Raw genomic sequence first — 22,643 nt, 5'->3', positions numbered from 1 at the left:
ATGTCTGTCTATCATCTATCATCTCCATATTTATCAATATATCATCATTATTTATCTATCTATACATCTATGTCTATTATCTATATATTTATGAATTTATGTATCTATGTACCTATATATGTATGCACATATGTATGTATGTAGGTATCTATCTATCCATCTATTTTCTATTTATCATTAATCTATCAAACTTCTTGTATATCTCCATTAGTCATTTATCATCTATGTATCTCTATTATTAATCCACCTAGTATTGAAAATTATTTTTATATTCTATGGTATAAATATCCTCACAGAACATGATACACTGAGTATGGTAGTAACAGTTAACATGTCCCACCTCACACATTCTATGCTGAAGAAAACCTTTAAGTGAAATGATGGCTAGTGAACTGGCTCCATTAATTATATATAATTTGCATATTATATATTGTTATTTCTCCATTTATTAGTATGTTTTCTGAGAATAAATGGTAAAATTCAGTTAATTAACTATACTGACTGATAGAAAGTTGTTACAAATGATGTCCAGGGATCAAGGGCTAGACAGTGAACAATATTTTCAGGTATAATTCAAGAATACGAAATTATTTAAAAAGAATATGACCTCTATCCATAATGTTCTTTCCTTTTATACCGTCTGTCAGCTTGCATAATGTGTGAATTCCAGAACTGATACATGATATCAACCCAAGAAATGTGTTGTCTCAAGTAAATCTTTTAGACAGTAGGGCACACATTAGGAAAAAGACAATTTAAGAAAGACATTAATAGTATAGTGCTTAAACCTAGACAGAAGAAGACCTGCAGGTGACGAAGTCTTTTTTCTCCATGGGCACTGTGTGGTTGGGAAAGTCAGCTATCAGGAACACTGACAGGCTGTTATTGATGTATCCACTCAAGGGCTCTGTGGAATTCTTTGAGTAGGCATAGAAGTAAACTAACCGGGGGATGATGTCAGATGTGAATGAGACAATGAAGGCCTGATGGACAAAGGGAGAGAAAGATGATGAGCTTAGTCCAGTGCTCAAAGTCTAACCCACTTTTGTGAGCCACATGAACGTGAGATGACTCAAACACCACTCTAGAACACACAAGGGTTCACGGGTAGCCTTGGATTAATCTTTCAAGATTTCATAACTACAAATTAGTCAAGTCAAGAATTGAACCTATATGTCTTTGCTGCTCCAAAGCATGTTCTTTGTCCTTGGCCTTGCCATGGCTCATGTTCCTGATTGACACATCCACTGTTCTTAGAAAGGGGCTAGGAGAGAGATAGGTGGGGAGAGGGTAATTCATTTGTCAGTATCTCTGTGTAGTTTTGTATCTACGTGTGTATTTCTGTTTGTATTTGTGTATTTGTGTGTGTCTGTATATATTCTTAAAATCTTTGTGTATGAGCATATAGGTGTATATGTCTGTATGGATGTACCCATGTGTATTCATGACTGTGTCTCTCTGTATGTCTTATGTGTAGCTGTGTCTTGTGTCTGTGTGTTGAGCATGTCTATAGCAGGGTGACGAATGAAAGGAAGGAGTATGGGTTGACACTTGATCGTAGCTTATTCCAAGTAATTCCAGAGCTTCGTATTGTGGGGTTGCTATTTTTTTTTTAAAGTAAAATGATCAGAAAAATAGTTTGTATATTCTAGATCACATGAATGCACTTAGAACCATCTACCTACTCTGGCACCAGTGCATTTAAATGGTATATATTTAAAAACCCTTTTCTGGAACTGCAGGGTTTGCAACCCCACAGGAAGAACAGCATCCACCAACCAGACCCCCAGAGCTCCCAGGGACTGAACCACCAACCAAAGAGCACACATGGAGGGATCCATGGCTCCAGCTGCTTACGTAGCAAAGGATGGCCTTATCTGGCATCCATGGGAGGGGAGGCCCTTGGTCCTGTGGAGGCTAGATGCCCCAGCATACAGGATGCTAGAGCAGTGGGGTTCCAGTGGCTCAGTGGGTGGAGGAGTACCATTATAGAGGCAGGTGGGAGGGGGATGGGAAGGGGGATTTGTGGAGGGGAGTCCTGGAAGAGGGACAACATTTGAAATGCAAATAAATAAAATAACCATGTTCTTAAATAAAAAAGATTAAAAAAACATAAAAAACCCTTTTCTGTTCTTCTATGGCAATGAGTTATAATTTGTATTTCTGTTGCTTATTGAATATGTCCAACATTATTTCCTCATAATTGGTAATTTCAAACAGATTTTTAAAAACTGGCACAGAGCAGTGTTTAACAGTTTCCACGGTTTGGAGCTTTCTTTTTGTTTATTTTTTCCAACAAATTAGCTCTTGTTTCATGCAGTATTTGTATATATTATTCTTTTATTTTCTAGGTTGACTATGATTAATTTTATTTTTATCTCTTTACTGCTTCTATTCATGTGTTGTGTCTCTGAGCTTTCGTTTGGCAGCTGAAGTCAGATGTTTAGGGGATGTTTTCCTGTCTTAGTTTTTAAAGAACATTATCAGCTGAGAATTTTTCTGTAACGTTTCTCTAGCTCATTTCTCCATGTTCCTATTGTATTTAAGTTTTACAATTTCAACCGTGTTTCCTTCATATATTTATTTCCAAAATAAATCCCAATTCCCAGTTGTCAAATCTCCTTTTGATTATCTTAGTAAAACTTCACTTGAAAAAAGACCCCATAATTTTGATAAATGTGAAGGCTATAAAACTAGTATTTGTAAAATGTCATTTTAAAAATCAAATAAATTTATGTTTATATGTGTATAATCACTCCAGGGCTGCATTGTTCAAGCATGTTCCATTATCATTGATTTTTCTGCCTAGATTGGTGCAATCTGGAAAACAACATCATGAAATTCCAAGGGGAAAGTACTGTTTTATTCCTATTTTTTTTTTTTTTAGAAAATAACATTTAGGATAGCTTGTCCTTCCAAACCATCATTGTGATGAAATTGGTGCCAATGAGGCGTGAGTTAGGTACCATTGATACTTTTCTGCCCCAACAAATACAAAAACAAATGCAAAGTCATCCCCTGGAAAGAGGCACACTTACATTAGTTGCAACAGAAAGGATGGCCATTCCGTAAAGAATGTCTTGCCAGACACCTATGGAGTGAGCTTTCGCAGCGACAGGTCTCCTGTACTGAGTTGTCAGTTTCCAGGCATCCACTCGGATTCCCATGATGTTGTTCATGAGAGCAAACAGGGGTGCCAGGGGAAAAGAGGCCACAAACAGCGTGACAAACCCAAACTGCATAACTAAAGAGACACGGGTCATCCATCATTATGATGCAGAGAGAAGGTCAATTCATCCAGTTCCTGCCACCTGTACACTCACCACTTTTCAGCTGGTTTGTTAGGAAGTGAATGATAACACTTATTCACCCCTCCTTGCTTTTTAAGTAATCAAGAAAACCTGAGGGAGAGGCAGTGTGGGCTTTCAAGGTGTCAGTCTCAGATCTTCACCCACAATACTAGTTACTCTGTTTAGCTTTATTATCTTCAACACCAAAAATAATGATAGCCAGAGTCCACTGCCCAATTATCTCATGACTGAAAGAAAAAGTGAGAGTTTTCAATACTCTCACTGTGCTTGGCTTTCAATGCACAGAAGCTAATTGTGTTATAAGTATTTTACATCTTTATGTCAGTACCAACCTCTCCTGTCTGTATATATACATTCATTCAAAACATACAGTGAGAAAAATTCCATTTTGTCATCCTATAAAGTAATAGCTACTTAGTGACTACCTAAGCTGCATAAAATAAGATTTCCCATCTCTTTATGCAATGATGTATACAATATAATCTAACCAAGGCCATACAGTATAAAATACATTGTGGTAATGCTGATTTATCATGAAGGATAAAAATGCTTTCTACTAGAAAGACGGACTTTAAGATGAAATATAAAGAATATCCGGCAAACAGCAATCACGCAATGGTCTTGGACTGTCTCCTTTGTTGTACCATGATTTTGATAGTAAGTACATAACTGCCCTCTATAGCTCTGGCAAGGCAGGAGATGCCTTTGAACATAAGCGCCCGTGACAGACTACACAAGCAGCTTAAGCACCAGCCATCTAAGATCTCAACTCAGTGTGCCTTCTTTGTTTAATCACGAGGACAAAGAAAAATTGAACCATTTTCTCCACTTATCCATCCACCCATCTATCCAACAACATCCTATTTTCCACCAATACATATATACATCCCTGTATCTTCCATCAATCTGCTATCTATATATATACCATATATACATATATATATTAATTTGCTATCCATACATATCTCTGCCATTAATTCACCCACCAACTCATTCATCCATCTTTATGCTATCCATATACCCATCCACCATATGTGTGTATGTGCCCTCTATTCATCTACTCATTTATCCATCTATCTACCTGTCCATCAATATATCTACCACCCACCTATACATACACAAAATTACATATCCTTCCATTTCCCAGTATTCATATATCTGCCATCATTCATCTGTCCACATACATGGATCTTATACCCACCATGCATCTATGCATTTATCCATCTAGTCATCCATCCATCCATCCATCCATCCATCTATCATTTTCATTCAATAATATCAAGCATCCACCATTCATAAAGAACTTACAGGAGATGAAAACTATTCATTTTATTAGTGTTGATGGTGCTTCAGGACCATGGTTGGAAATTACCTGTTTCCAAGTACTCATAGAACAGCCCACGATGTCCATAAACCTGAAGGTCATGATCTTGCTCCCAACGACTGTACAGTTTCTCAGAGTGGGTCCGGGTTCTTCGGCGTCTCCACCAATTAAAAATCAAGCTGTCAGAAAGGATAAACGTTGACATGTAAAGAAAGAAGACAGAGGGCCAGTGTGTTACGTCTGGAGACTATCAGAAAAAGAGGCTAAGTACCTTTAACTAGCACAATAGGAGATATCGTCCAAATGAAAACCTAGTATAGTTTTTTTTTTCCACACGTGGTGTGCAGAGAAGGCAAGCAGCTCCCACTGTACCTGCTCACTCAAAAATAGTTAGGTTAGTAGAGCGTATTAAGAGGGGTGGTCAGGGCTTGGGGCAACTTCCAATCTCCATGCCTCTGAATGCTCAGAAAACATTTACAGAAGTGAGAAATTGATTTAACAGAAAATGTACATGAAAGGAAAAGCAGAGGCTGATTTAAGTAAGTGCAATATATGACAAGACACTAAACAACCAGACTCTATACCATATAAGGTAGATTATAATAGTGTTGGATTGTGCCAAGGAATAAGTTTGCTTTTTTTAACTAGCAAATTAATCAGTACAACAGACATGTTGATAGAGTTAATGTTAAACACAAAAGCACTTGGTATCAAATACCTTCCAAAGTTTGCTTCTAACAGATAATCCTAGAACCAAGTTAGCGTAATCTGATTAAAAGAGACCAACAGAACGGAGGCACATGTCCTCATCAGTGTGAAGGGCATTTGAAATAAAAACCAAAGTGAGAAACTGCAAGGTCATATTTAAATGAAAGGTATGAAAAAAATAAATCAATGAAATAAAACAAGCGATGGGTTGTGGTTATTAAACAGAATGTGTTGCTGCTGGATGGTAGACCCTTCAGGTACTACGTTTTTGGAGTAGAAGAAAAAAAACCACATTCACAGTTTTCCAAAACAAATAAACAACCCAAAACAAAATCTATCAAAGAGTCAAGACAATAGGGATGTATTACACTCTGCACTTTTATGCATTTAAAGTGGTAGCTTCTAACCAGAGTGATTTTGCCAGAGAAGCTTTGCAATATTGGGAAACATTTTTCGGATGTCACAATGGGGACGATGGGGAGATGGCCAAGCACCGCCTCATGGTAACTCCACGAAGGCATTTATTTATCCTGCAGTGCAAATGGAAACACAGAGATGCTTCAGGTAACTCATGACTGAGTGACCTCATGAGATTACTACAAAACAAAGATAAAATTTATGATAAAACATATTTTCTACACAATACCTAAAGAGGAAGAAAACAAGAACTGGTTGCTAATGCTTTTGAAGCATTACTACAAATTAAAAAAAAAAAAAAAGATACGCAGCCAGGTAGGAAAGGCATCAAACAGCATGAACAAGTGTACATCTACAAAGGAAACACACACAGCCCGAGAGCCATCTTTTCATGTTAATTAATCAGATAAATGAAAAATAAGACCCGAAAGAGACAGTTGATATGTGCAGATGGATGAATGGATAAATGACATTATCATGTGGACTGCTCAGCTTAGTGTATTAGGAAGAATAAGAATAATTATTTATATATAGCTCAGATCCAATCTGAAACACAAAAAGAGGGAGAAAGGATAGGAGGGCACACAGAGGGTCTGGGGGTGGGGACACTTAGGAATCCCACAGATCCTCTCTGAGCTCCTTTCCATAGGGACTGCTGGATTCCCACAGCATAGGTAATTACACTTAATTCTACACTAGTTACTTCTATTCTGTTAAAATCATTCACCTATGATCTATTTAAAGCTATTTTTGAATAACTGAAATTTGCCCCAAATCAAATTTTATATTTTGTGTATGGATGTCTGATTTTCTTCAACATTTCCTAAAGTGAAAGCTTACTTGTTTTATCAGTTAATATACTTATTTATTATTTTTGCAACCAGTCCTTAAATAAATTAGCTATGTTTGTACATATCACAGATTTCTGACATCTTCATTTCTCCCCATTATCTATAGAATGACTCTGTCACCAATCCTATACTCTCTTCATTTTTACTGAGCTTTAAAATCAAGTGGAGTAATTACTCTGTCTTTATTCTCTAGCTTCTTAACCTCCCACATAATATTTAGAATCTGTTTGTCTATACAGAAAATAATATTGATGTTTTCATGACATTTATGCATATGCCAGGATATGGAAAAAAGACAGTTTTACTACGTTATGTTATTCAGTCCAGAAACACACCATTTCTATCCATTAATGTGTTTTCAATTTCATACAATGAATAGGAAGAATCAAATCCCTGCCTTCAGATTGCTTCTAAAAGAGTGTCATGTCCACACACAGCCTGAGGCCTTTATTATCCTTTCTCTTTTCATTGGCGGAAATATTCTTCTGATGAAGGTGATCAGCTGGTATTTTAGTTATATATACATTTATGTTATGTATATGCATATTTATGTACACATAAATTTATGTACATAAATATACATGTATATAATGTGTTCATTATTGTTGTGGTTTTGGAGTAGGGAGCAATTCTTTTATAATGACCTAAGTTTCCTAGTGTTTCTATGCCTGTACAAGATAATATAAGGATTAAAATACAAACAAACAAAAAGCCTTCAAAGGTTCAATGCTTAGTAATAGTTACAATTAAATGCAACATCCCAGGGTTCGGGTACCATCTGGTAAGAGAGGGCAGAAAGACTGTAAAAACCAGAGGTTAGAAGAACTGGAAGAGGGTGAAGCAGTGTCTTTTGAAGAAGACAAGACTCATGTACTCATGCACTCACAGCCCCTGTGGCTATTAAACACAACCTCAAAGCAGTCAACATCCAGCATGAAGTAGTGTGTGTGTGTGTGTGTGTGTGTGTGTGTGTGTGTGTGTGTGTGTGTGCGCGCGCTCGCCCGCGTGTGCGTGTTCATGAGCCTTGGCTGATAGATTCTGAAGAGTGGCGATAATCTTTTTTTTTAAAGCTGTGGTCCCTGGTAGGTTGACTAACCTCTGGTAGATGGTCACATACTCATTAGTACACGTACAATATAAACTGAACTAATGGAGCACAGCAAAAGACAAGTAAAGAGAGGAGAGGAAGTTAGAAGTGGGTGGTGAGATAGAACATAGTGGCTCTTAGAGGAGTTGAAGGAAGAGCAGAGTGAATAGGATGTGAATAGGATATGAATAGGATTAGAGTACATTATATGCACATGTGCAATTCTCAAAGAACCAATACAAATTCTATATTAAAATTTTGATTTACAAAAGTATAATATGCAATATGTAGAATAAGCAACTGAGAATCTAATATGTCGATTCCCCAGTTAAATCTTTACGGCTTCACTTCAAGCAGCAGAAATGCACATTTAAAAGCTCAACACAGTGTGAGGTTCACGCCTTTAGTCTTAGCACTCCAGGCTGATGGATCTCTGTGAATTGTGAGTTCCAGGTCAGCCAGGGCCATATGGTGAGGTGCTGTCTCAAAGGGGGACCAAAAAAAAAAAAGCCTATACTGAAACATCACATTGCACTCAGTAAATATGTATATGCAAGTGTCATTTGTCATTGAAAATAAAACTAAAAAAAAAGCTTTGATGGCTATGCAATAAAATAAATACAACCATACAACCAAAGCCTTTATTATGGCGGCATCCTGCACTGGCAACTGAACATGAGTTGTTTCTGATTGCTTAGATGTTTTTCTGACAAAGATAATATGGCAGTAATAAATACACCCATTTTCAAGTACCTATTTAAATCAAATTTGCAAATGGGTGAGTCATACGTACGGTTGACAGGCTTCATGGATGTTTCCAAAAATCTGTTTCCCAATCATGATGATGGTGAGCTGGGTGGTCAGCTCTATCAGACAGCCTGGAGGACCGCACTGTTCCAAAACAAGAGAGAAAACAAAGATGGAAGAGGAGACACAGAATTTTGCAACATCTGGAATATCTGAAACTCAAGAAGTTACAACCAAGAGGTATAATATGGCTGGGCAAGACAGAAATGGAATTCAGGAGCCAACCAGTCCTACAGACCGTTTACCAGTGTAGCTGCATCACGTCCATTTGTATACTGTGTTGGAGATACATACTTCATAGTCTTTTCTTAAAAAAAAAACCACCAACAAAAAATATGAATCCTTATATCTGTCTGGGCTAGGTTAAAATGTGGCATAATTTTCATGTGAGCAGTTTGGGAAACATTGGTCATGTCTAATGAACCATAGAAAAGCCCCTCCTTGATTCGTGAACTTTTGCTGAATGCTTTCAGGAATAAAAGTCCCATTCTACTTACTTTATAATTTACTGCGAAACCATACATAGGCTCTTTGATAGTGTCAAGTGTCAACCTGTTAGGGTGTAGAAGAATCATCTGGGCAAAGAGCCTCTGGACATACATATGGAGGATCATGTCTATGTTAGTAATTGCAGTTAGAAGACCTGCCCACCGTGGGTGGCACCATTTCCTAGATGGAATCCTGGATTGTATAAATGGAGAAAGGAAATTGAACAGCAGCAGGCATTCATTGCTCTCTGATTTCTGACTGTGGATGAGATCTGAACAACTGCTTTAAGTTTCTGGTACCTTGAGTTTCCTGCCATGATGTTCTCTTGAATTGTGAGAAGAAAATAATCCCTTTATCCTTTAAGTTGGTTTTGTCAGGGTATTTTATCATAGTAACAGGAAAAGAAGCCAAGAGCGGCTCCATATCAAGTTTTGCTCAAAGGAAACTCAAACAGATGGTAAAATTGATCAATGGATGGAGAGTTAGGAGCCATCTAGGATAGGCTAAAAACTAACAAGTGACTTTCTAGATACGGTCCATTGTTTTTGTGGCTGGGGTGGGTAAAACAAGGCCTTCAGAGATCTTATTTCAGGATTGATTCTTATTATTGTTATGTCTTTCCTGTCATTATTAACTTAGTCTAATAATTCCTTGGTATTAGCCTACCTTATTGGACAGACTTTGTGCAGATCAATGAAGATATATTCTCTTGTAGGAATGCTATTGTAGACAAATTGATGATTTCATATTTCTTAATAATAATTCTATAGAATTCCTAAATTTATACAAGTAATTTTGAGCTCTCTATAGTATGAAAGCTGTAATTAGAGTTTTGAAAATCTTCATGTGTCACAGGCTAATTGCACTTGGATAGAAAGCAGACTTCGAACATATTTACAATCAAGGAAAAACAATCCTTCTAGGCTATCTGTGAGACCATTATCTGATAACTAAAGGTAATAAACTGGGAATGTACAATTTTCTGTAAATTCAAGGACAGAAGATAAAATGTTGCCTGGATTTATCTGTACAAAACTTCAAAATTAATGAGACACAAGGCAGATGATTTGTATCTGGACAAAACTGTGCTAACTTATGACATAAGAATTATTGTTTTAAACCTTTATAGAACTTGTGAAGCTAGTGACAGATAATGAATGTTTAATTAGGTAATAGTCTTAATGGAAATACATGTAAACATTCCTGCTGAAACTCCTCATTCAATTTATTGACTTGAATTAATGTTTTGAACTGGTGCTGAACTTGTTTTGGATTGTAAAATCACTTGGAAAACCATGTGATCTATTCTACTGAGAAAGTATAACAACTAAGAATGATGACGATAAGGGACAAGATTTCTTTCATTCAGCAATAAAAAGAAAAAGGATTTTTAATTTCACCAATAAAGAGATGAGCCTTTCTTCTTCCAGAAATAAAGAGGATGAGTTTTTTTTTCTTTTCTTAGGTTTTTTCCTTTCTTTCTTAAGGTTTTTTTTCTTACTTTTAGCAATAAAAACAAACTTTTTTTTCCTCTGAGGAACAAAGTTTATTATCTTTCATCTGAAGTGAGTTTTTCTGCATTGGAACTTGCTTAGTGAAACTTGCTCTTGGGGGCTTTTGCTTCATCTTCATTCACCACGTGTGTGTGTGTGTGTGTGTGTGTGTGTGTGTGTGTGTGTGTGTAAATATACATGGAAACTTATGGAATTGATGAGAAAAATGGTTAGAGGCAGCCAGAATGTGTGTGTCTATGAATGTATGTGTTTCTGTGCATATTGCCTATGTAAGAGATTTTCTTTCTGCATGCCTGACATTCTTTTCCTGGTTTTCAAGGAGTTATGGAACTCCAAATCTCTTACCTGAATAGTGAAATAGTGAAAAGACTTATGGAGAAAAGAACAAAGAGCCATAATAATCACTTCTTTACTCACCGCCTCCCCTGCCTCCCTGCACACTGCACACACATTAAACTGCAGATGTTAATTGCCTGAAACCAGCAGTTTCTTGCTCCAGAATAACGGAGAGTTTAGGAAGGTAAATAAATATTCTTAATAGTAAGCTACTTTTACTCTCACAAAACCAATCTTTGTCCCCACTCAAACCGCCAATGCTACACCCCCAGTGGCTGCCATCCAGAGAGAGCGAGAGAGAGAGAGAGAGAGAGAGAGAGAGAGAGAGAGAGAGAGAGAGAGAGAACAGATGCCAGACAGGCTCCCAGCAATGGAGTCAGTATCGACTTCTACAACTTGATAATATCTGAGTTAGTGGTAGAGAGAAAGGCAGGTCTTAATTATCTGAGGCCACACATTTGACCTGGAAGAGAGTTCTTACCTCTTCACTTCTCCATAGGTTGAACATATATGTGTACCTTCCAGGATATCCCACGAATTTCCCTTTAAAGAAGGCCACATAGAAGCAAGATGAGTAATAGTTCACAAACTGGAAGAGAAACATCTTCAGAGTGAGGCTGCTCTCATACTCCTGGTGAGTTCGAGGTATTTCTGCCAATAATAACCATCAAGGATAAATGCATTTCCTTGAATGCTATACTTAGAATGCTATTCATACCATTTAAAAATGTGTGAAAATGCTCTTCACTCTGACCTCAATTGACCAATATTAGAGAGTTGTGTGCTTGTGCTAGCTTTCTGTTGGTCATGTTGTGTTGATCCCACAGTTGTGAAAGTCTGAGAAGCAACCACTACATTTCAATGGTGGGAATTTCTCTAGGAATAGGACAGTCTGAATGTGCAATTTGAATGTCTACAGGACTGGAAGTACCTGTCCCTATCACTGCTAGACACTACAGAAAAAATCCCATCATGCTTCTCTCTCCTTTGTCTGTGGTCAAGCAGGTTGAAACAAGGTTAGCTTACGCCAAGGGTTAAGATGGTTCTAATTATATTACACTTTCCTCTCATAAACTAAACTCTGATTGCAAATGCTGGCAGAGATAGCATGTGATTTCTTTCTCCTTAGTTAAAAATGCAGTCTTAGTTTGTAATTTAACAAATTCTAAAGAGAAGCAAATATTAAACTCTCTTCACAGCCTGTTAGAGCACTGTGAGGAGCCCAATGAGTAAGGGAACCACTTTATTTCATGAGGTGATAATGTCTCAGTAGAACAGCTCACCCAGATACTGCCAATGACACTTTCAGAAGTAGGACAAAATAATTTTAAGAACACAATAATCTTCCATTTTGAGGAAGCTCACTTGCATTCATTAAGAATGTCTTGGAAAGTCAGGAATACTTTTCACTAAAGAAATTCATGACTTGGTGTCTGTAAGAGAAGTTCATTTGCTACGATTTGTTCACTTGTTCCTGTACAGAGGATATAAACTTGACTAAGAACTCAAAATTTGAAGATGATTCAAGGACTCCTTCCAAGCAGTGCATGCACAGTGCTCTTCCTGCCTCTGTGTGGAGCAGTGGTAGGAACATAAGGCCTGGGTAGTAGCAAGGAGTGCTGTGAGAAGGGATTCCCTTGTCTGCTATGTGGCTAGTCTGGTATACCTCTAACTTGTCCAGCATTGGTGCCCTTTGCAGCATTCCTTGAACAAGTCCTTGCTTTACCTACAACTCCACCACCCTCCCATTTCAGGAGAAACTGTAAAACTTCAACAAGAAAATGATCTAGATTGCAACAGCTACTGCCTAAACAGACATGTACCATGTTCTGGATTCAAGTAAGAGGGACTGATGAGTGTTTTGCTTTTGTTATTTCTTTTCTTATTTCAGAATGAATTCCAGAAGCAAATATCTTTCAAGAACAAAATCAGACAATCTCATGATTTTAGTGCAGTGTAGATTCTTATCCGGGTTCAGCTAGCTCTACCCAGGGAATGTTAAAATAAGAACCCTCAAAAAAAAATGAGCAAGGAGTCCCGAACTCTTTAGAGTTTTCTTGCTTCCCTTATGAAATGACTGAATGTGGCCCTTAAAGAGTCTTAAAAATCAGCTGTGGATCTACTTAGAGCACACTTCAGATGCCAACAACATGGGATAGGGGTCAAATATGGAGGTGCAATGCTGACTGAAACTTGTGTCTAAATCACTCTTCATAATTTGGCCAGCTTACCCATTTTTGTAATCCAGGCAGATATCTTCTCATAAAAAAAATTCAGTATCAAGATGACAAGGCAGTTCAGGCAGGATGCAGAGAGAGCAGTGGCCAGCTGCGGGGTGAAGAAGCGCTTCACGCTCTGCAGGGTGGCTTCACTTTCCATGAAGCTGGCAAAAATGGCAAAGACTGATAGGCGGTACACGATAATGGACACCATACTGCTGAGGAGGAGGGCCATCTGAAGGGAGAACCGAGACTCACTGGATATGCCATTTCCTCATTTTCTTATATTTGCACAGCAGCTCTTTGGACAAAGTAATTTTTCTTGCCATAGAGGCAACAGATAGGACATGACAAAGTAGAAGGGTTAAAAGGAAACTGTTTGGTGGTAATGGGGTAAGCATAAACTAGGGAATAACTGATGGAACATGTTGTCACCTTGACGGGAGACAGGCTCTGGACGTGTCTGTGGGTGGGTTTATCTAGATTAAGTTAATTGAGGTGGAAAGAGCCATTTTAACTATGGGTGACACCACTCTATGGACCTGATATCTGGGCAGAAATATAAAGGGGAAAATGAACTGAGTCCCAGCATCCATCTCTCTTTGCTTCATGACTCTGCTACAACGTGACCTGCTGCCTCATGCTCCCATTGCCACATGTGCTCTGCTGCGGTGGGGTATGTCTTTGAACTGTGAACTAAAATAAAAATAAGCTCCTTCTCCCTTTAGTTGATTCTGTCAGTTACTCCATCACAGCAATATGAGAGATGACTACACATTCATCTATTTCATTCATTTTCTCACAGCATTTACAAATGACAACCATATTTCTGAATCTTACTCCTGGCTTGGTATGTTTTGATGTAGCTTTTGAAGTCAATCTATCATCTATCATTTATCCTTTGTCTGTATATCTGTCTCTCTATCTATCTATCTATCTATCTATCTATCTATCTATCTATCTATCTATCTATCATCTATCTACCTAGATTATTTTTATCAATATAAATTATCTTTTAAGGTTGTAAAGAAAATAAAAAAAATGATCATGAACCAGAGACTATATGGCCACAAATGAATTTCCTTTTCCGGGAAAATCTGCCAGAACACTAGACTTTAGTGACATAGTTCTCATTGTATATACATTGTATTTTGCAAAGCAATGTGGCTCCATATCAATTCAATGACTCGGAAACTCTAATAAAGTTGACAAAGCAAGTCAAATTGACTGATACGTAGAAAAACTAAAACAGAACAACCATTCTAGGACCATGCTTCCTTGTTAATTTCCCAGAACTGAGCTTGAGGTGCCTATCTGTAACCCCTTTTTATTCATTTTTTTCTTCTAAAAGTTCTTATGTAAGCTAAAAAATATATGCCAACCAACTCTTTCAAGAAATAAAAATATTTTAATAACAACCGTTTAACGGTATACTATTTATACACTGGAGAAGTTAAGCCACAGTCTACAACAGTTAATTTGTAGTACAATACTTAGTTTGTAGTTTAAATAGTTTATACTTCCACTTGACATTCCCTCATTAAAATTCCCAAATTAAATTAAATTCTCATTTAATTCCCAAATTAAAGGCTAGCTGTAAATCGTACACAAAGTAGGAAGGGGAAGGAAATGAAAATATCTCATTGGCAAATTAACGTGTTAACTATAGATGTAAAGAAAAGCCAGCAACTTCCTCAACACAGAAGTTGTCTTCTTCAGATTTTATTCTGCTTATTTCAACAAGAAAGTGAAGTTTCATAGTTCAATTGCTCAGTAACATGTATAGATACTTTAAGGGAAATAAAGGCCAATGAATAATGTTGACAACACTAACCAGAGACTGCAAGAGGAATGTGACACTCATCTTTGGTTTCAAGGTATCAGTCAATGAGACATACAGGAAAGGGCTGTGAAGTCAGGGCTCCCCACCATATCTTTCTACAAATTTCAATATTAGGAAAAATCTATGCAAATTACGGCATGCATTGTATGAGAGGGATAGGCAATGTAGGAAGAATGGAACATTGTAGGAATGATCTGAGAACTGATGCACAGAGAGCTGTGGAGATAACTGTGGTCCATAAATGACTATGTTTATAGAAATGATAAAGGACTCCAAAATGCTGCTTACCCCAAAGGTCACTGTGGTCCCTGACACAAAGTACCAGGGGATGCGATGGCACAGAGGCATATGTGGCTCCATCTCCTGTAATGTTAGAAAAATAACAAAGTAACATGTGGTCCTCACAGTTGCGTCTCCAAATGACAGTAGGAATAGCAAGGATTACACTGAAGGTAGAACCCACATAGATGGCTCTCTTGTCACATAGCCCATGGGAAGTGGCACCTTCCACTATAGAAGGCCATCAGACCTAAAGTGACATTCCATCTAAAGTAAGAGAGATGATTTAGGTATCCTGTCTCCTAAGCCCTGGGTCGCAGCAACCTCAAGGGCCTGACAGAGAAGAGAGAAGGCCCAAATCTAGCCACTGAGATACAACAGGACTCAATTTATTTCCATCTGGAATGTTCCCTATTTGCTTTATAGAATATGAAGTCCCTGTTTTTATTGCCCCAAACAACAGGTTAGACTCTTCTACCTCAGTCATCACAGGTATTAATATATAAGATAATAATTGGATCAACTAATATTCTGAGCCATAATCAAACATAACACTTTTATTTATGAAGTAAATAAATACAGTACAGGAAAGATGTCAGGAGACATGAAAACCATGAAATTCTATAAAAAACAAGATTCCACATTTATGAATATTTGGGTTGGACCAAGAACTACATACCCACACACATGTACCATCAACGTAGACCAACATCTGAGAGTTCTGGTTGTCCTTAAACACTAAAATCTACCTCCAGAAATGAAAATTTTCTGCTTCTTTATTTCAATTCCATTAAGGCTAAATGAAATGGACCAGGGAGAATCTATACACAATTCTTACCCATATTGAAACACCAAGTTCAATCTTTTATTCTGTTGATTTTGGGTAAAACTAAGAGGCCTGCCTCTGTTGTCTTTTTATACTAGGAAATAGGAACAAACAAACACTTTGTGTTATTATTCTATCCAACGTCTTTTTCTAAAACCTGTTCTGATTTGAGAAAGAAATGTGGCTAATGTGCACATGCATTTGAACCCTTAGTCTCCAACTGATGGCACTGTATGGAACCTTAAGGAGGTGTAGCCTTGCTGGAGGGAGTACATCAGTTTGAGAGTCTTTTGAGTATCTATAGGCTAGTCTTATTTCCTGTTCTCTCTCTCTCTCTCTCTCTCTCTCTCTCTCTCTCTCTCTCTCTCCCTCTCTCTCTCTCTCTCTCTCTCTCTCTCTCTCTCTCTCTCTCTCTCTGCTTCCTGTATATGGATGAATATGATCTCTAGACTTCCTGATTTAGCTGCTGTATGTTTCCTGACCTTACGGATTTTCCCTTTGTCACCTAAATCTAAACTCTTTACAGGTTGCATTTGGCAATGGTGTTTTATCACAGCAGCAATGACAAATAGTAACTCACACAATGCCTAGATTAACTAGGCCTTATACATGCCGGACATTTTTATGATATTTCAATAAAATTTAAGAGATATTTGGCTAATTCCTAACATGTGAAAGAATTTTGGGGAGTTATACTGCAATGGTGCCCTCAAGAAGGGAGAGGAGTGTACAAAGGACATGGACTCTGAGGTGGTGTACACGATCCTTCTCATAGAAGTTAGTGACTTCTAGCCTATGTAGCAAACATTCTGGCTTTTGAAGATAAAGGATTTTCTACCCTCATACAGGAACAGTGAAGTGTGAAGCCTCAGTCAAGAATACATAGCCAGTTTGATGGTTCAAGATTTGAAAACTAGAATTTTCTCAGCTCCAAAGAAGTCTCATTTCCATAGCAATCAATGTAAAAATCCCATGCAAAGAAAATTTGATTAAATAAGATCTTCACTCTTAAATCCCTATCTTAATACAAGTACTGTTTAAGCTTAACACACTATCTCATTTCCATTCATATTAGCTTCTACTTTCTCATCTAGCTGTAAAACCACCTATTCGGTGTTCTGATATACTGGATTGCTTTAAAAGTAATCTAGTGACAGGATGGTATGTAGATGGTACATGTGACAAAACACTGTCTATAAAATGAAGATGCAGTGTTGGGTAGCAGATCCACCCATGTTTAACTATAGTTTTCTATTTGTCACTGTTTCCAATACTTTCATATATATGGAAAACATAGGAATGTTATGAATTCATGTGTATGCTGATGGAACACTACTCTAGGGCAGCCGACCTCAGAGGGTTAGTTAGGGTAAATTCCTGCTCTGTATCTACCATACCTGTGTCACAGGATTCATCTTCTTGTGTTTACACATAGCTTCAAATTCAGGCCGCAACTGGAGTTGCTGCTGTTCTTCTTCAAAGTCCACCAGATCCCACTCATACTCAAGCCTGGCCTGACGCTGTTTCCAAAACTCCAGAAACAGTGTGACTTCAGGGAAGGAGAGCATCAGGTAAAGGCATCAATAGATGTGCAAACAAAAATAGCAAGACAGCAACCCTAGTGGCTGGAGGAGTGGCTTGAAGTTTAGAGGGCCTGCTGTTCTAGTAAGTTCAGTCCCCAACATCTACATCTGAGGGTTGGCAACATCCATTAACTCCAGCTCCAGGGCCACTTCTTACTTTATTGGGCACACAATGCCATGCACACACGTGTGCCTATATGCACATATGCGCACAGAATTGAAAATAATAAAAATAAATCTTAAAACAGGGACTTTGACTTCTATTGTTAATCACTTGGTTTGCAAAGCAGTTCACGTGCTGTCAGTTGGAAAGAGCATTCGTTTTTGATGCTGTGTTCATCAGTGACTACTGCTGGGTCACTAAGTAGTAACACAGAAATTACTGCTGGGTCACTAAGTAGTAACACAGAAATTATTCATTAAGAAAATCCAAGTTAATTCCTTAATAGTTAAAGCTATAAATTTCCAGATCATCTACCCCATCATTGAGTTATAGTATTTCATGTTGACATTAGCTAAGCACTAACAATTGGTATATATTTTAGAAACAGTATTTGGTGACTCTTAGGCTCCGAATGGTTATAACCCTCTCATGTCAAAGGTGCCATTTATGAAAAAAAAAAAAGAAAGTCAGATAACATTGGTGGGGACAATAGAAGTCACATAATTGAAAAACAGTTAGGCAAAGTATATTACATGAAAATGGAAAATATCCATCCTAACACCCAAACAACAGTTGTGATTTCTATGGGTTTCTTGAGATTACATAAATCCACAGGGATCTCAAGATTTGAATGTCATTGGAAAGGAATTTCTGTAATTTATAGAGACCCTTTGCTTGAGCATTTTAGACTGAACTTAAATGAGATTTAAGTACAATAAAGAGAACTGCTGGACACCATGGTGGACGGTGCAGGCTTGTCCTCTCAGCTGATCAGGGACTGAAACAGAAAACAAGTTCAAAGGCCTGCTCTGGTTAGACTGAGTTCAAGACCAGCCTGGAACATTCCTGACTCATTATAAAAAAGCAAAAAAAAAAAAAAGGTTCAGAGTTGAAGTGAAATTATAGAATCCTGCCCAGTATGCCTAAGGAGCTAGGCTCAATCCTTTGTGTGTATGTGTGTGTGTGTGTGTGTGTGTGTGTGTGTGTGTGTGTCAGAAAGAGAGAGAGAGAGACAGAGAGAGACAGAGATAGATATGGAGACAGTGACAGGGAGAGACAGAAAGACAGAGAGAGACAAAGAGACAAGAGGGACAGAGACAGAGAGACAGACATAGGCAGAGACAGAGAGAGGGAGGAGGAGGAGGGGAAAGGAAGAGAAATAGAAAGAAAGAGAAAACAAAAAAGAGAGAAAGAGAAAGAGAATGGGCTGGGGGAGGACAGCATTGAGCACAAAATTTATCCCAGAGCTGTTTCTAGAAGTCATGAAGATGCTTGTTCCAAGTGTCAGGTAGATCAGTGGCTGGAGTCAGGGTACCTGCTTTGGGATAAAGGCAGTGCATGGAGACATGTCAACCTCTGCATGTAGAACACTGTCTGCCCTACAGTGGACACTGGAGAAGCTGACAAATCACAAGACTGAGTAAAATGACACCACTGCATTTCTAGCATAAACCATGTGTGGCAATACATCTTAGGTGAGTTACAGAAACACATATCTTAAGAAAGTTAGAAAAAATGCTTATGACCTGGTTATGTAATAAAGGTTTTCCTGACCTGAAAAAAGATCAAATGTAAATGACGAGTTTAGAAATATCTGCAATACATGGAGGAAGGATTCCTTTACTTGATACACAAATGCTAGCAAAGAGTTACAGCATGAAAAATGCTCCCAGTGGCAAAGGAAGTCCAATGATTAGTGAATATAAAACACCAAGATGAAGAGAGTACACATTAAAACCAGAATGAGATGATATCCTATTCATCAAACTTTATATGACCAAAGACCCTGCCAATCTTCTGGCATCTCTAGTGTTGAAAAATAAAATCAGAATGTGTATAAAAGCTCAGTTTTATGCAAGTCATATGCATATATAGCAAAGTTTTTAAGTTGTACGCATATATTTTGTCTGTGAATTCATATGCTAAGAATTACTCTTAGAAGATTGCTGTATAAATATAAGAAGATATTTGTGGCGCCAATTCTTCTGAGCTGACTGAGATGCCCGCAGGTACCTGTGTATCCAGACAATAAACCCTCTTGCTGATTGCATCCGGTGGTCTCGGCCTGGTCATTGGGCTTGGGGATCTCCTTCCCGAAGGAAGATTCTCTCTGAGGGTCTTTCATTTGGGGGCTCGTCCGGGATTCGGAGGTCCTCCGCCCAGAGATCACCGACCACCCACAGGGAGGTAAGCTGGCCGACATTTGTCTTGTCTGTCGTGTCTTGTCCTGTGAATGATCGATCAATAGGCTCATATCTGGGGACTATCTGGGCTGGCCAGAGAAGGAGCTGACGAGCTTGGACTTCTCCCCCGAAGCCCTGGAAGACGTTCCAAGGGTGGTTGGAGGAGAGGGAGATCCGGATCCGTGGCGCCTCCGTCTGTTTTCGGAGGGATCCGGACCCTCGATGACTCCGTCTGAATTTTATTGGAGTAGAGGATCCAAGACCCTTGGTGACTCCATCTGAATTTTTGGTTTCAGTTTGGTACCGAAGCCGCGTGGTGAGTCTGTCTGTTACTTGTTTGACTGTTGGAATTGTTTGTCTTCTTTGTGACTTGACTGTGGTTTTCTGGACATGTTGATGTCTGTTGTTTGTGTTCTGTTTCTGTGTTTGGTATCCCAGAAGCAGCTAAGGTTAAGCTGCAGTTTGGGCCAGGTACTGAAGGTACCAGGCATCTGTGGAAATTGGTTATAAGATGCTTTGTCTTGGTCTTGTTTCTCTGGTTTGTTTTCTGTGATATTGTCGAGTGTCTTTTTGGCTTTTGCTTCGTGTTTGAATTTGGACTGATGACTGTGTTTGAATTTGGACTGACTACTGTGTTTAAAATCTTGGACTGACGACTGTGTTTGAAATCATGAAACTGCTTTGTTTGTCAAAGAGTTTTATTTGGTCATCTTGGTGCTTAAGTTAAAAGTTGAAAATAATTTGCTTGAGAGAAATTGTTTACTGCCAGGGAGTTTTGTCTCTCCCTCTTGAGCCTCCTCCCCAAGGAGAGATGCCCCAGGTTGGGGGAGGGGGGCAGAAAAGCCCCTAAAATAGTTTAAAAAAATCTACAACAAACTGTGAAAAACTTTGTTTTGCCAGTCAAAATTTAGAATTCAGGCTTTGGCTGTGGCCAAGGTCAGGATTAATGTCTTCTTTTCTATGGGCCTTTAAAAGTGAGACAGTTTGGTAAAGGGCTGCTACTGAGGTCCTGAAAGTCCCAGGTGAACCCATTACAATTCTTTTGTCAGCCACTTGGTATCTAGCACCCAGGTTCTAACCATCTCTCCATCCTTTTATTATTAGTTGTTACTAGAAGCCTAGTGTCATTTGGAGGCTGGTTCTCTTGAGAGGCAAAGCCACCAAGCCGACACTGAAGAGAGATACTCCTTGAGGGAAAGTCTAACTCTAGAGAGAGTCGATAACAGATTGGCTGCCTCTCTGCTCACCTTTCTGTTTCATAGACAAAGCTTGTGCTTATTTGGACAATGGCCTTTTTGTCCAAGAAAGGCCTCCTGGTTTAGCTGTGTGACTAAATGCTATTTGCCCTCTTCAGTGGACCTCTATTCTCAAGATTCTCTTGTTTTCCCACCATCCCATTTGAGATGCTTGTTAGTAACTGTTACAGATCTTCTTTACCACTGAGGAAAGGCAGAATCCTGCTAGAGGCCAGAAAGAATGTTCCAGACATGGGTGGAAGGCCCTCACTCCTGACTGTTGACTTCAATATGCCTGAAGGTAGGGAGTGCTCCAGGTCTGCCACCAGGCTCCAAGGGTGGGTCTCTGAGGGGCTGGAAAACGCCCCACCAATCTGGCTAAGATAAGGAAAAGATATGAAGAGAAAGTTACAGAAATTTGAAGGGTTAAGCTAAGTTGCTGAGAGTTAGTATAAGTTACAGAGAAAGTAAGGTTGAACAAAGAGACAAAAAAAAAAGAGGAAGTTAGAGAGCTAAAGAGAGATAAAAGACAAGAGAGGAACATATACTGGCCACAGTAATTAGGGAACCTAGGAAGACAGTACCTGGCAACAGAAGAGAATTCCTGGCTAAAGGTCAGTGTGCCTAATGCAAAGAAAAAGGACCCTGGGTCAAGGACTGTCCCAGGAAGAACAAGAGGGGCCTCTCCAGTGGCTCCGAAGGCAAGCCTCTTGGTCCTAGAGTGCTGGCTATGCACAAAGATAGAAGGAAAGCCTGCTCAGTTGTTGTGTGAATGCGGGGGGCCTAACACTCTGTGCTCCTATGTCCAAATGGACTAATGTCCAGCGAAAGACCTTGGGTACAGGGGGCTACTGGCAACAAACAATACTTATGGACTGCCCGAAGAACAGTGGACCTTGGCATGGGCCGGGTAACTCACTAGTTCATGGTCATCCCTGACTGCCCCTATCCCTTGCTCATGAGAAATTTGCTCTCCAAAATGGCTTGCATGGGCTGAAATGGCTGGGTGAGGCCATGTGTATGCATATCTGCAGACTGTGTATGTGGAGCTGCGGTCACTACGGAGGACAAAGTGATTTGGGCGAAAGCCCTGCCTGCTGGTACCTCCGCACAACGGGCTGAACTCATCGCCTTGACTCAGGCGCTCAAGATGGCAAAAGGTAAGAGGCTAAATGTATATACAGACAGCCGTTATGCCTTTGCCACGGCACACATCCACGGGGAGATCTACTGGAGGCGGGGGGCTGCTCACATCTAAAGATAAAGATATTAAAAATAAGGCTAAAATTCTGGCCCTCTTAGAAGCCCTATTCTTGCCCAAAAGACTGAGTATTATACATTGTCCAGGACACCAGAAAGGGCACAACCCAGAGGCACGAAGAAACCGGCTGGCCGATGCCACGGCGAGAGAAGCGGCCATGAGCAAACAAATCTTGCCCTTAAATAGCCCAGACCAACCCACGCCCCC

The 22,643-nt window shown here is 39.0% G+C and overlaps 1 protein-coding gene across 6 annotated transcripts in view; it reads right to left on the bottom strand.

The window, feature by feature from the left end:
- Positions 1-22,643, bottom strand: part of Ano5 (anoctamin 5) — a 99,102-nt gene that overhangs the window by 6,929 nt on the left and 69,530 nt on the right. For 2 of the 6 annotated variants that reach the window (NM_001432248.1, NM_001432249.1), the window contains 8 exon segments: positions 805-983; positions 3,039-3,244; positions 4,684-4,814; positions 8,492-8,589; positions 11,326-11,495; positions 13,076-13,298; positions 15,195-15,269; positions 17,409-17,560. In NM_001432248.1, coding sequence (NP_001419177.1) covers positions 805-983; positions 3,039-3,244; positions 4,684-4,814; positions 8,492-8,589; positions 11,326-11,495; positions 13,076-13,298; positions 15,195-15,269; positions 17,409-17,560 — 1,234 coding nt within the window. 6 annotated transcript variants of the gene reach the window in all.

Source organism: Rattus norvegicus, chromosome 1, assembly GCF_021556685.1.
Source record: "Rattus norvegicus strain SHRSP/BbbUtx chromosome 1, alternate assembly SHRSP_T2T, whole genome shotgun sequence".
Taxonomy (NCBI): Eukaryota; Metazoa; Chordata; class Mammalia; order Rodentia; family Muridae; genus Rattus; species Rattus norvegicus.
Note: the sequence above shows the minus strand (reverse complement) of the source record. Positions and strands in the feature narration are given on the sequence as shown.